At 37.0% G+C, this 14,741-nt stretch overlaps 1 protein-coding gene across 6 annotated transcripts in view; it reads left to right on the top strand.

Annotated features, from left to right (window-relative positions):
- LRBA (LPS responsive beige-like anchor protein) overlaps positions 1 to 14,741 on the top strand; it is a 367,496-nt gene that overhangs the window by 20,391 nt on the left and 332,364 nt on the right. For all 6 annotated transcript variants that reach the window (XM_085222195.1, XM_085222196.1, XM_085222197.1 and 3 more), the window contains exon 3: positions 14,486 to 14,717. In XM_085222195.1, coding sequence (XP_085078321.1) covers positions 14,486 to 14,717 — 232 coding nt within the window. The remainder of the gene's footprint in view (positions 1 to 14,485; positions 14,718 to 14,741) is intronic.

Here is a 14,741-nt window from a genome sequence, read left to right as displayed (position 1 = left end):
GTATTACACACATTTGCTGCTTATAGTTAAGATTGTTTTTTTTGTTTGTAGCCCTATTTGGAATTATTTAAACAAACAAAATAATTGTAAGAGGAGATGTATAAAAAACAAAAGATGCAAATAATTGAAAGAAGAAGAATGTTTTCTAAAGTTACAGTAGTGAAAAGCTTATATTGAAATAGCACTTGAAAAATCTATGTTGCCAATAAATGTTTTCCTTAAAAGATTGTCAGACACAGATTATAAGGCCAGTGGATCAGTGTATTAATGTGACCTACTGCATAATAGCAGCCAGAAGGCCAGCTAGTATTTTATACAGTTAGTCTACAGACTGTCCCAAGTGGAAATAATAAATCTTCACAAAATGGATCGGGGGACAGCTAAGAACAGGTGCCAGAAAGCCCTCAGTCATTCAGTGACATTAAGTATGGCAATGTAAAAACTTAAGAAGTATTTTCTTACTTAAAAGGCTATTTTTATAAGGTGTTCTGCTGGTGATCTGAAGTTGTTGGAAATGAAGCACTGAAATGAGTAACCCCTGAGTCTTACGGAGTGTAGCTCAACCTTGTTCACTGACTGCAAGTGTGTTTTAAATGGAGAATATTTTAGCTGGACTTTGAGGATGAGGTGGAATACCACAAAAATGATGTGTGAACTTTGCAAAGGGAAGAAAACTCAATGCCTTAACAAAAGTCCAGCCAAAGATGTTAAAGTTGTCTGGATACATTGAATGGAACTCTGCTTTATGTTTGGCCTTAATTCTAATGTTTGCTAGGGAGATCTGAAAGCACACGTGATGTGATATTTGAACTGCTGCCTAGCTGACTGAGTCAGAAGGAGAGAAGTGGTGGAAAAAGACTATTAATTGTTCTTCATGAAATCATACAAGGATTGGGGATCAAACATAGCTTCTTTTGAGGTGATTTTTTTTGAGTGGATTGCTGTGCCTTGTTTGCTATCGTAACCAGGAGAATTTTTCAGCTAATAGTGAGTTTGTACATTTGTCCCCATTAAAGCAAAATTGGGTAAAGATGCCAATTCTGATCCTGATAGGTTTGCAGAATTTGATATGAGAAGACAATGAGTAACAGTAATTTACAACACAGTAAATTACAACAGTGCCTTGCTTTGTATCAGAAGGACACAGACAGACTATTGTATAATATATTGTGAGTTGGAGCAGGCTGTGCTTCAGAGCTGAGAAAGCTGTTTGAGGAGATCGCTGTAGCAAGTTTTGGAAGGAAGCCACGGAAACATTGCAGGGTTTACTCTGAAGGATTATATAGAGTCATTCTGATCTGCATCTGAAGTACTACATCTGGTTTGATCCTCAGCTGCTGTGGAATGGTTGCAGAGGTGGTGTGAGCCAAGTGAATGGTAGTGTCTGGTTGGCAGACTGCGGCATTTTCTTCCAGGTGCACACTGCAGTACTCTTAATTAATTGCTTTCCTGGTGTTCAAGGCAGGGAGGTACATAACAGTGCATTGCATCTTTCCAAAACTCATGTTGCTGTAGAATTAATCATTTAATTTTCATGGGAAAAACTTTGCCTGGAGCAGCCATCCCTCTGAATTTCATTGTTGCAGTAATGTTTAATATGCTGTGATGAATTTTTTCTTCATGGTGTGTTGTTTTTTTTTTTTTTGTGTGTGTGTGTGTGTGTTAATGGCATCTAGTAATAAAAACTGGCAATCAAAAGTACAGATCTAATGCAAACCAAGCGGTAAAACTGGGTAGGGTTCAGTTGTGTCTGCCTGTGATGATTACAAAATGTTTTATCAATAAAACTTACAGGAACCGTAATGGGAAACCCAACAAACTCCTAGTTATCAGAAGTATATGTGGTAGATTACTTGGACATAAGTTTATGTGGTCTGTGTTTGTGCTCGAGTCCCCTGCAAAGATGACTTGGGATTTTACATTTTTCCAGTGTGTCCTGCCTCATCTCAAAAAAGGATTTCATCAACATATCTTACGTATATCTATGAGCATTGAGTGGACGTGGTTATTGGTATTATTTTTCTGAAGAGGAGCATTTATAATGTCGTATGAAATAGAACTCATTTTGCATTGTATGGAAGAATAGTTGCTTTTAAAGAGCTGAAATTTTTTTCTTTGAGAATTATTTCTCTTCTTTGAGAGTTATTTCTCTTGGAACAAATGGCCCTTTAAAAAAAAAAAAAAAACCCACAGCATACAAAGAAACCTGTCTTCTGTTTCTGAGATAGAAATACGATGGTGGAGTCTGCAGCGACCGCTAATGTTACACCAGGTGAACCAAAGATCTACTGTATCTTATTTTGAGAGCTTATTCATTCCACTGTTAGAATTTTGGTGGTAATGCCTTAGTATGTACTTCTAGTTGTTCCTTCTGTCATGTTTTATTTTAGTGATGGGCATATTTAGTAAATGCTACTGTAGAGTTCTTAAACTTTTCAGTTAGCTGAAGAAAGATCAAAGTGCTGTGTGCTACAGCAGGGAGAGTATCTTTGTAACCTGAACTAGTAGACAACTGAATAGGGATGTTCCTTCTGAGGTATTGCTATTACTGGGTAAAATTTCACGTCACAGAGGAAACTGTTGTAGAATATTAAGTACTCAAAGTAATGCAGGCCATAACCTGTTTTTAACAAGTTATGTTCTGCTAGCATCTGCAGGATTGGATGTGAACTATCAATTAGAATCTCATTCACTGCTGTAAAGTTGAAGAAGAGAAACAAACACAGAAGTATACAACCAAACTCTTGGAATGATTTCTTTTTTTCAGCTGTTGGCTTGAAGGGATGGAGTTCTGCTGATACCATTCTCAATCCATTTTTTTTAAAGACTCATTTTACCAGCCTCAATGGATTCTTCAGGCTGAGGGTAATTGAATGTATGTGGTTGTGCTCATAGAGGCTTATTTTAAGTGCCTAAATACCTCAGTACTTTTTTTTTTGTGTGTGTGGATACAATGAAATTCCTCTCAGATGCAATTACAGTGACTTATTTTTAGAAAAGTCTTTAGCTTGTGCCCTATTTTCACATCTAAGCATTTGAATGTTAGACATTATGCTTCTACAATTCACATTTTGTTTGCTTTAGAGTCCTTTTTTTTTTTTTACTGTGTAGAACCTGTTACCTCAAATGCCCATGAGATGGTGCTCATTGATCTTGTTTTTGTGTAGCAGCAGGTTCTCTGCCTCTGGCTTACACGTAAGAATACAGTGTTAAGCATCGCTGTCTTTCTAAAAGGGGGAGGAAAAAAAAAAAGAAAGAATAAAAAATGATTGTCAGCACCTTGAATTAATACACAAAATACTCATTACAGCATTATTTTGAACTGTGCTGTAAAGACAGTCCTGACATGCTTTCTTACCACTAGGAAGATTGTTTTGATGCTAGTTTGCACAAAAGATAGTTTACCACTTTATTTTTCTTGCTTAAAATAAACTTTCTGGAAATGTCTTTATCCTTTGCCTGTTTAGATATTTTATCCTTTTTGTGCTGCTGCAGCTCTTTCAGATTTTCTCATATAGCTCTGTGAAAAGTTTTTTTTTTTTCTGCTACTAATATAAATTGGCGTGTTCTGTTAAGCAATGTATTTCTCTGCGAGTTTCATTAGTTTGATTTGTTTCTTTCTTTCTTGTGCTTTATGCCAGCAGTTTATCAGAGCAACGCAGAACAGTGAGGCTTGAAAGCTGTTTTAAGCACTTAAAAACTGAGGTAGGGAAGAGGACTTGCAATGTTAGAAACTCCAGTGCCATTTCTCAAGACTGTACTTTTTGAGAAGCAAGGCTGGGAAAAAACAAAGATGAGAGTAAAATGCCTGCTCTCTGGACAGTAGGCATTCACTGTTGTTCTTTCTATAATGAAGTGTGCTAGTTCAGTGTTGGCAACAAAAGCATGTGCACCTGCTTTAAGTGTTAGAGGAACTGGGGTATAGGATGAAGTTTATTATTACTACTGGTTAGTTTAAAAAAAAAAAAAAAAAAAAAAGGAGAACGTAAAATATAATTAACATTTTCTCTTTTTTAAATGTTTACAGTACGGCGACCACTTTTTCAGTTTTTTCAAGTTGTCACATTTCAGGTTTCTTGAGCTGCACAGTCGGGAGCCTTAGCTGATCACCTACATGGAAGAATGAGGTAGCAGGGCTGGATAGCTGTACTTTTACTTGTATTTTTGTGTGCCAAATTTCTCGTGTTTTTTGTTGTTTTGCTTTTAATCATTCTAAATCTTTATTAAAAAAGTGCTTTTGTTAAGATCTCCTTACAACAATACTTCCTAAAATATATAAATTAAGCTTCAAATATCTAAGAGTCTTGTATGAGCTATTTTCATTTAATTTCAGAAATGTATATTGATGAAAACCGTGGATGAATCGGCCTTCCCTGACTAAAAGAAAAGTTTCTCTTGAGGAGAAACGTAGGATGTCACTCTGCCAGGATAGACAGTGTAATGAAATACTTCCATGGCTGTGTTAGCCTGATAGATTTCTAATAGCATCAAATGATAGAAATTTTTGCACCTCCCATGCTCCCTCTGTGGAGCAGTTAGCAGCTTGGAGCCATGGGTTGCAGAGTACCTGTCTGGCCTGGGAACGTGGAAGCGCTGAGGACTGCGGTGTCAGCACACATTGCCAAGGAGTCTGCAAACTGGGGTGGTCTTTGCGTGTCTCCTGGGTAGTGTGCTAGGAAACCAGGGTTGTTAACTTGGACAAGTTTATAATTTGATCAGTGATAAGTAGCTGAAAATGTGGCAATTACGGTGCCAATTTCAGTTAGCAGCTTTCCCTCCCGCCCCGTACATGCTTTTTTCCAGAGTGGTGGGAAAATATTGTGGAATTGTAAGGTTCAGGAAGTTCTCTGTGTTTTGTGTTTGTCTTGGCTAAGGGAAGAATTTATTGAAGTCTAATGTGCAGCAGAAATAGACCACTGATCAAATATCTGTTTTCTTAACGTCTCCCTTCTGTGCAGAAACAGATGAAAAACTACAAATACTGTGAGCTGTATACTTAGTTGCAGTGTGAAAGGAATAAGTTACTGGATTTGGATAAACATTTCACGGAAATGGACACAGTATAACAGCTTGGAGTTCTGAAACAATGCCGTCTGTCTTAATCTTTGCTGGGGAAGAAACACGCGAATGTAGTGTATAGAAAGTGTTGGTGTAACTTCAGTTACATTGAATCTCATGAAGGTACAATTACTACTGCAGACTTGCATCCTGCTTGCAGGTTGGTGAGCTACACAGAAGAGTTACACCACACCAGTGGTTCTGCTGGGGTGGCTGGAGTTATTGGTGTCCTTTCGGCTTTGTTCTCCAAAGTTACTCATGTTAGTCTTGGTCTTTTTGGTTTCACACCTAAGAGGCCATGACTTATCCTATTATCAGGTTGTTTGGTTGAAATCAGAGGTTCTTGCTTCATCTTTTTTTTTTTTTTAATGGCATTTGCTTTTTCTGTTGTTGTACTCAGAAGTCTTTCTTTTATAAATAAATGTTTACATGTGCGGAAAATCATATGAAAATATTGTGACTAAGAACTTAATTTGAGAAAAATACCAAGGAATGCTTGTGATTCTCAGGTAGTGTTGAATTTGGTCAATGAAACTTCAGAGATCTTATGCCTGGAGAAGGAAAGAAATAAAAACAGTTCCTCTGTTAGAGGCTTCCAAGATCTCTACATCTCGCATTTAAATAGAAATGTCTTACGACTTGAAGATACCTATCTACTTGTTTGTTTATTTGTTGACTGAAATCTTTTACCATTTATGAAGATCTTTGGGGCTCATTTTTTCCCCATCTGTAAATTCTGTAGTTACCCTCGTGGTCCAAGAATTCATGCCTATCACAGATGCTACATCTAGGACGTGCTAAGTTGCAGACACTGGGGAACTGGTTTCTTGTACTTCTGCTATGGGCTTTAACTATTGAAAGAATTTAAAGGAAGTTGTATGGGGCTACAGTGGCCACTATCAGGGTGCACAGAAAGGAAAAAAATATATAACTTGGATATGGAATAAAACAGATTTTATTAAAAATTATACTATTTGTTTTCACGGATTTAACCTCTCCTTTTATAGTGGTACTTTATGTTCAAGTTGAATAGCTTTTCGTAGAGGCAGATGTTCTCTCATTCACTGTCTCACTGAAGCGCAATTTATTGTTTAGTTATTGTTCCCACTTTTCACAGGGAAAATGGTACTCTAAGAAAAACCATTTAATATACTCCTATGCTATTTGGATACAGCTTTTTTCAGGTTGTGCACTATCAGTCATAGATAATACCTGGGTTTTGAGTAACAGATTTGTGTGTGAAAAATGTTGGAGTATCCTTTTAAATTCTTAGATTTCTTTGAGTGTAGCAATTCCAGAACAAACCTTTTTGCCTTGGAAGTCTGGGTACATGATATGATGGGTTTGATGATGAAGAAATGCTGAGAACTCCATTAGTTCTGTTGTCAGAATTCTAGGTCAGTTGCTGAATTTTGTGTTGGAGTAGTTGGAGTTTGTTAGAAAAAGCACTTACCAGGGGAGAGTTGGGAGAATTTAATTGGAAAAACAGGAGGGCACGTTTGTAGGCAGCAGTGAGAATAAATGCAACATTAATGATCTTTCTTGTTTGTTTCTTTTTTAGCGTCTTTTGTTTCTTAGAATTAGAGTATTATTAGTAATATTATGCTTTCTTTACTTTTGTATCTTTTCCTAGGCGAACATTTCCGTTCAGTCGTTCCCTGTATGGTGAGATAAAGGACAGAGACAAATGGAGGTGGGGGAGAGACTTACACTAATAGTAGGAGCTTCTGTACTAGGAAGAAAACAGAAGCATGAAACGATGACGTGACCAACTGTGGCTTGTTCAGGATTCCAGACCTGAATTGCCTGTCTAATTATCTGATTCCATGATGGCTTTTGTTTCTCTTTGCTATGGAACTTGAACTTTCTTGCATCCTAAGCCCTACCCATGTCTGCTTCAACTGTGGCAGACAATCTTTGCCAATTCTGAGAAGGCAGGTGTGGTGTTTTCCAGCTGTTCTGAATCAGAACGGAAGCAGATGTGCTGGGTTCTTGGTTTCTGTGTAATTTGTAATCCAGTGTCTTTAACTGTACTGAAACACACTGTTTATCCGCTGAGCTATGAAGTGTAATGGCTGTTGAGCTGGCATACATTTGCTTCTTACATGCTATATGAGACTGTGGCTTTCAGTAGAAGAGAAGATCCCGAACTGTTGTGAAATCTGAAGAAGTCTATCAGAGCTATAGTGGTAAACAGATTATTCTCTTCATCCTGGACTCTTTTTTGGCTTTTTGTGTTTCAGTTCAGTCTTCTGTTAAGGCTATTTCTTGCTATTAAGAACAATTCTGTGTTCTGAACATCTTCCATTTTACTCCTTTTCCTTGATTTCCTTTGTTCTTTTAGCCTTTCACCCTTTACTTGTTATCCTCGTGTCCCAATCAGCTTGTAAAATACATTCAAATATATTTCTTAGGGCTCATAACCTTGTTGTACTTTAGCATTCCATTGTTACACTGTTCTTAGTACTTTGCAAATATTAAAAGTTGACATCCTATTTAAATGAAAAGTTATGTGAAGGAGTGATATTTATGTATATTTGCTCAGGTGCGGTGTCACTGTTATGTTGGTTGGTTGGTTTGTTCTTCTAAGTGTATTATGGGTTTAATGTGGAGACACGAGGAGAGTTTTCTCTTTGGACTTCGTGGTGGTTTGTATCATGTCACTAACTGGTTATCATTTGGGCTCCTTCTTAGAGGGGAGGGACCTGCTCCTTGATAAATGAGCTATGGTTTAATGCTTTTTTCTAAGCAAAGAGTGGGTCAGTTTTGTTTGTTGATGTGTGTTGTTTCTCAACTTGCCAAAAACTTAAGTACTACTTGAGAAGTTAACTGTTTGGACCGTGATTTAAAAAAAATTTTTTTTTTTGTAACATTCTGATAAATTCAAATAAAAATGATAGATAAATTTCAGAAGCGAAGGTAGGAAGGGAAGTGCTGGAATAATGATGTGGACAGCATGGTACAGTGCTTTGCTATCTGTTTCGTGTCTTTGAGTTTAATTCAGAGTATAGTAACTGAAACTGACTTTCTTCTACTGGCTGTCATAAAATGACAGATTTCTGATTTTTAAAATGTCACAACCATAAATCATTAGTTTGCTAAGATTGCACTAGCAAGCTATTAAAGAACATGGCAGTATTTACTGTAGATAAATGCAAATTTAAAAAGGTTCTCTGTATCATGGTTTAAATGATTTATTTACTTTCAATCCATATATGAATCTGATATGATGTAAAATTCAGGGTATTTCATTTCCTGTATAGAGCTACAAATTTGCATGTTATTAAACCATCTCTTGGAGTTATATCTTTCTTGTGTACCTTAAACAACATCACAGGTTCAGGTGCATTGGAAAAAAAATTATAACACAAGCAGAATTTAATGCTACTAATACAAAAGCTGGAAAGATTAATTTCAGGTGGAATTAGATACGGTCTATGTCGACACTAACATCTTGTGAGATGTGTAATTTAAACCAAACTTGGAAAACTGCCAGGTTTTGTAAATTCGTCTTTAGCCACTATGTGGAGTATATTACAAGTCAATTTTGTCTTGAAATTGATTTGCAAGAGATCAGCTTGTTAATCCTTAGTCTCCTCTGGAATGCAAAATGAAGGGTGCGGTAGCACTGCCTCCTCAGTGTTCTGCTTGGAACAAAAGCCCCTGGAAGAGTCACTTCTGCACCCTCTCTGCCTCTGTTCTCGCAAGAGATAATGCCCCACTGTAGCTGACCCTGTTAAATAGCTTCCAGATGTGCTGGGCAAGCCCACTCTTTGGTCTGTGTCAGAGTGGGCTTTCCTGCTTGGGGTTTTTTCTCTTTCTCTTTCTCTTTCTCTTTCTCTTTCTCTTTCTCTTTCTCTTTCTCTTTCTCTTTCTCTTTCTCTTTCTCTTTCTCTTTCTCTTTCTCTTTCTCTTTCTCTTTCTCTTTCTCTTTCTCTTTCTCTTTCTCTTTCTCTTTCTCTTTCTCTTTCTCTTTCTCTTTCTCTTTCTCTTTCTCTTTCTCTTTCTCTTTTTCTTTCTCCTCTTCGAGAAATTTGAATTTTGCAAAGTGTTTCACTTAAAACATGGATTGTTTGTTCCCTTCATAAGAGAGTGTTTCAATTTCTTTTTTTGCTGTGTACTTCAAAAAAGATTTAAATGGAGAAATGTATGAAAATTGGTTTTCACAGTACCCTCCCATTTATATTTAAAAACATAACACAGAACTTGTACTGTTCTTTTTGCCTTGGGCCTTTAACTGCACACTAGGAACGGAACTAATTGTATTAGTGGGCTACTTTGATATAAAAATGCTTGCAAGCAGAGTGAAAATACAAGATTATTAGCTACAGCAAATAGAGTGTAATTGATTGCAGCATGGCTATCTTCTAGAGCTTCTTTTCGCCTTCTTTGGGAGTGGGGAAAGCAGGTAAACATAACTACCATAAAGATCGTGAGATGTGTTCCACCTGCGGGGACAAGAATTGTGCTTTTTTCCATTTATTTCAGCTGGGAGAGTTAAACTGTCCTGAGGCACTCTATGGGGGGAAAAAAAAAAGTGCTGGGTCCAACATTAGATGGCAGTAGTGGACTCTTCACACCTTTTGTGCACCTATTAAATTTATTTTTAAGCATCTTTCTAAAGGAGAGACTGAGTAAAGCATTTGTTTTACTACAGAACAGTGAATGAAAATAACAAATAGAAGCCATGGGGATAAAGTACTGTCATGCAATACCACTATCATTGTGCCTGTTTTAAAACGAACCTTTATTTGCTGGGCAAGTGAAGGCGTAGGCTTTGTTAGGAGCTTGGCAACAGCAAGAGAAAAGATAGTTAAGAAAAAGAAATAAATTGTCACCCTCCACTGCCCATCCCTTTTCCCTTAGAAAGCAAAGGAGGCGTGTACTATCTATTCATTTGGTTGAGTGTGACTGTTGGGTGAACAGAACTGATGACTTCTGCCTTGTATAACATTTTTGTTTTTTTTTGTCAAAGAAATATGTGTTTGCTTTTTGAGCAAGTCCTGAGTTGAAGCAAAGTGTAGTATTAGTGATAGTGAAGACAGCATGAAAAGATAGGGGACGAGGGGCAGAGAATGGAGCAAATTGCTGCAAATGTGTCTGCATAAGTTATTCTTTTTCTTCAGCTGTTTCTTCTGGTCTGTAGAGGCATCTCCAAATCAGAACCGTCTTTAGCACACCCAAGATATGTGTACCAATGGTGCTGACTTGTACTGTTGATTGTGCATCCTCAGTGAATTTGTCTAAGTTGGGATCACTCCTGATGCTGAGAGATTTTTGCCCTGAAGTGCCCAAATCTTAGACACGTTTCTGATAATGATTCATATGTTTTGTTTTGAGCTTCTGAATATCTGCTAGGGGATGGAGGTTGTGGGTTATTACTTTGGTGGGAGATAAAAGAGTGACTAGAATATTGCACAGAATATTACCTTGCCAGTTACTGTTAATTGTAAGCATAATGGCTCAAGTGAACCCAACTTCGTGTTTGTGTTCTCCAGGACTTGCTTGCAGATTTCACTACTGAGGGTTTGGAAATGTAGGCGGTATGTGTCTGATTTTAACTTGGAGCCAACTGACATAAAATTGTGATAAAACCAGGATCATTTTTGAATAGCATAGCTATTTGTAAATAGGAGTAAAATGTAGAGTGTATATCAAATGCTTATCTGTTGGAAATTACATCAGGTTTAGCTTCAGCAAATTTTTCTTGATGTTTAGCTTATTCAAATGAATTCAACGTTATTCAAATGATTAAATTTCAGTTGCTTATTAGCTTTGTACTTGCAGCTTTGTGGGTCTTGATTAAGCATAAGTTTTAGGATTTCTGTTGAGATAGAGTTAGTCTTCTCTTTATCTTTAGACTGTTTTTTTTTTTTCCTTCATGAGATAGACTTTTTCCAGTGGCTAGGTATCATCCACACCCCTTATTTTGGATGTACTCATGAAGCAATTCTGAGATTAAGAAATCAGCTTAATAGGTGTTTTCTCCTGACTTTAGGGAGCAAAACAAATAGGTTTTTCTTTCTGTGTATCTTAAGTAACCACAAGGAAGAGAGAGCTCTGTAGGGGGAAAAAAAAACAAAAACAAAAGCAAACTATAAAGCCTTTTTTAGAGATTTGGGGTAAAACTATGTAGTTGTCCCAGGTATAACAAATTTGCATTTTCACAAAGGAAAACTGATTGTCTCTTTTGGAATTATTTTTTCCCTGCTTCAGTGGATTAAATACTTTCTCACATTTTTCTTCAAGCTCTTGAAATATTTTGTATTTCAAAATGACTTAAAGTCACATTCATAGCCTAGATCATGATTTTTCATTAAAGTAGAGTTTGTATTTATTCTGGGTGATTTTCTGCATACTTAAGTTTGTAAGTTGCTCACTTAAAGGGTGCACCATCTCATTCATGACTTGGATTTCTCCTTCCATTTTAGATTAGGTGAAAGGTTCATAGGAAGGAGGGATTTGTTATGTTTAAATGCATGGCTAATATTCCTGTTTCCACTCAGCTATACCTAGAAACATTTTACTGAAAATCTTGAGCTGCTGGTTTAGTTTATATATATTTTTAAGCTAAGTATTAATGGCAAAATGTAAAATTTGTCAAGATGTGTTTGAATACTTTGAATACTTCACTTTAAAACCGTTCCTATAAGCTTACACTTAATTCTACGCTACAGGCCAGGGAAAGAAAACGTTATGCCACCCTGTAGGTTGCTATAAAGATTGTTTATGCAGCTCAGCCTAAGACTTAAAATACGTTGAATTGGAGAATTTTGAAAAATGTACTGTGCGACATTAGAGACCAAATCACGCTAAAGTGCAAGGAAAGACTATACATCAGTTCAAAGGCTACATTATTCAAAAAAATACAACCATAAAAAGGTAATAAGATTACATTCTCACACTTCATGGCTAGTAAGGTGCATTAAGCTGCTCAGATATTCATAACTTACTGTGACATTTGGGAAGATTACATTTTGCTGTGCACAGCCATTACTGCAGCTCAGATAATAACTAGCCAATGCATGGACCTGGATTATGATCCCTGTCATTGGAAACAAATTTGTGTTTTGAAGGTTGATCAGTTTCAAATCACCATTAGAAAGGGTTAATATGACATACTGTGGTGTGTGTGCTTATGTGTATCTAATGGGTATGCATACATACAGTACATCAACTGTGCTGTGCCTTCAGTATATTGCTTTCTCCATCAATATTTTTCTCCTCATTTTCCCTTAAAGGAAATGCTAAAATAGTAATTATTTCTTCCATCGCATCTTATCTCTGGGACATACTTGCTGAAATGCTTATTTTTGCAGATTAGATTGGAAACCTAATTTGACAGCTTCCTGGATGGGTGGTTACTGATAATAGTGTATCTAGCCAAAAATGAAAAATTGGGGATGTAGACTATAAGGTGAAGGTAAGGTCACCTCATGTAGTTTTATATGGTTTTGGTGTGAAAATTGATGGTTGGCTGGTTAGTTAAACCAAGTGCATAAAGAGTTGAATTTGTTGTTCAGAATTAGCAGGTGTTTCGTGGCTAGAATTTAACCTTCAGTTGCTCTGCACACAGAACGCAGTATAGTCTTTGCTTCTCACCGGGATGGTGAGAGAGACACTGGCTTCTTGAGGAATACCTCTGTTTTGTAGAGCATATAAAACAGAGTCCGATACTAGCAGTGCATTTTATGTGTATCACAAATGTAGTTCAGTTATGAAAAAGTCTTGCATCTTTTTCTTTGCAATACTTCTGCTCTAATCCATTCTGTTAAGCTATTCCATTACCCTTGAAGTCTACCTTGCCATGCTTGAGGTAGGCCCCTGCTGCATATTAGGGAAGTGGAAAAGTGAGGCTTGGGGAATGGTAATGATTTGATAGATTTGTTTTGAGTGAGTTGACAGGGTGAGTTGATATAGAGAAGCTGGGAATATAATTTAAGTCTCCCCATTCAGTTCCTGTGGTTTCCCTGAATATTAAGAAAGTATCTGCTAAGAAATTGCATAATTATTTTTCATGACCAAGAGAGGAGAAAATGGAAAGGTGTAAATTACTATTTAGAAATTGTTACTGTGAGACATTGTCTATTCTGTCATAGAACTAGTAACTTTCTCTGCTTCTTGTGGTGCTTGGCATTACTGATTTATGTCCAGAAGACCAAAGATTGCTTCTTCGAAGTGACAAGATTTAGTCACTTGAGGAAAATGTATGGTAATTTCAGTAGTTAATGAAGAACATATATTCTGTTCCCTTGCTTAAGTTTATCTTCAGATCCTGCCTAGCCGAGAGAGGTTGTGGAAGCTAAAATGGAAGCAACTTAGTTTATGTGTTTTGGAACAGTTTTGACGCAGTGTGATTTTGGCAAGTGGACTTACTGAGGGTGTTAATGATCGAAGGAACACCATATATGACAGAAGCTGCCTTTTACTTGACAAACTTGTTGAACTGAGGAGCTGATATACTTCTGTGAGTTTTGAGGTTGAGTCAATTCTATCTGAATTCCACTTCCTGTGCTCTTAAATAATAGGCAAGTATGGCACATTTTTAAGTTAAGTATAGTTGTAACCTACAAGAAATATTTAAAATGCAGAGAGATTGGGGCAGAAGTTAGTATCATCTATCTTTGCATCACCTAGAATTTTTATTTTATGGAGTTAAAACAACACCAAAACAACAGAATGAAGTAGGTTACTTCCTTATTTCCCCCTTCATTCTCTTGACACATGCAATTAGTTGCTTGGTTCATGTTCAAACGAAGACTGCATCTAGGTGACCTGAAATATTATAGGATTTAAGTGCCTGGGCCAAGGCATGGTCAAAGGCTTTAAACAGTGATGTGGTTTCACATTCATCCAAATATAGCAAGGCTTTACTTCCTTTCAGTACCTCTAACTACTAATGAAACTGGCATTTAGTACTTAACCAGCTTTATTTAATATCTCAGGAACGACTGTTAAGTGAATGTATTCAGCAGTATTTCTGATGTGCCTCAGGTTCTTTTGGCTAGAGCAGTGCACTGGTTTGAGGAGTGTAAGGCACATACAGGTGAAAGCTTTTAGGGCCACTCTATGCCGTTTAAAGGATCGTAGCTGACCTTTCTCACCGGTCTTGAAATATTCACATGGTTTGTTCACTCCTTAGATGTGTGGGGTAGCTCATGACATCTGTATTGTTAACTAACCCAAGAGCTCTTGTGCAGCAATTGCCTGATAGTTACTGACACCTCAGGAGCACCTTTTGTTGAAGTTGCACGTCAAAACCTGAAACAGAGGAAAAATAATATTTGGTATATTGATATTGACCTTGCTGTATTCTTTTAGCTTATATCTTTGATAGTTTTCTTCTTGCAGAATTAATAACTTCAGTGGAATGTGGAATGATGTTTTGACTTTTTATTTTTTTTTTTTTTAATATTTTGTCTGAAAGCTTGTTGGAGGCCAATTTGACTTGGAAATGAACTTTATCATCCAAGAAGGAGAGGGCATTACCTGCATGGTAGAATTGCTGGATAAATGTGACATCTCCTGTCAGGCTGAGGTGTGGAGCATGTTTACAGCTATCTTGAAAAAAAGTATACGCAATCTACAAGCGTGCACAGAAGTGGGACTGGTTGAACAAGTGCTCAAGAGGATTGATAGAGCTGACAACATGATTGCAGGTATAGCTTCACCTAATATATGAG

Source organism: Meleagris gallopavo, chromosome 4 (genome assembly GCF_905368555.1).
Source record: "Meleagris gallopavo chromosome 4, MGAL_WU_HG_1.1, whole genome shotgun sequence".
NCBI lineage: Eukaryota > Metazoa > Chordata > Aves > Galliformes > Phasianidae > Meleagris > Meleagris gallopavo.
The sequence above is the reverse complement of the archived record's forward strand: the minus strand, read 5'-3'. Positions and strand labels throughout refer to the sequence as shown.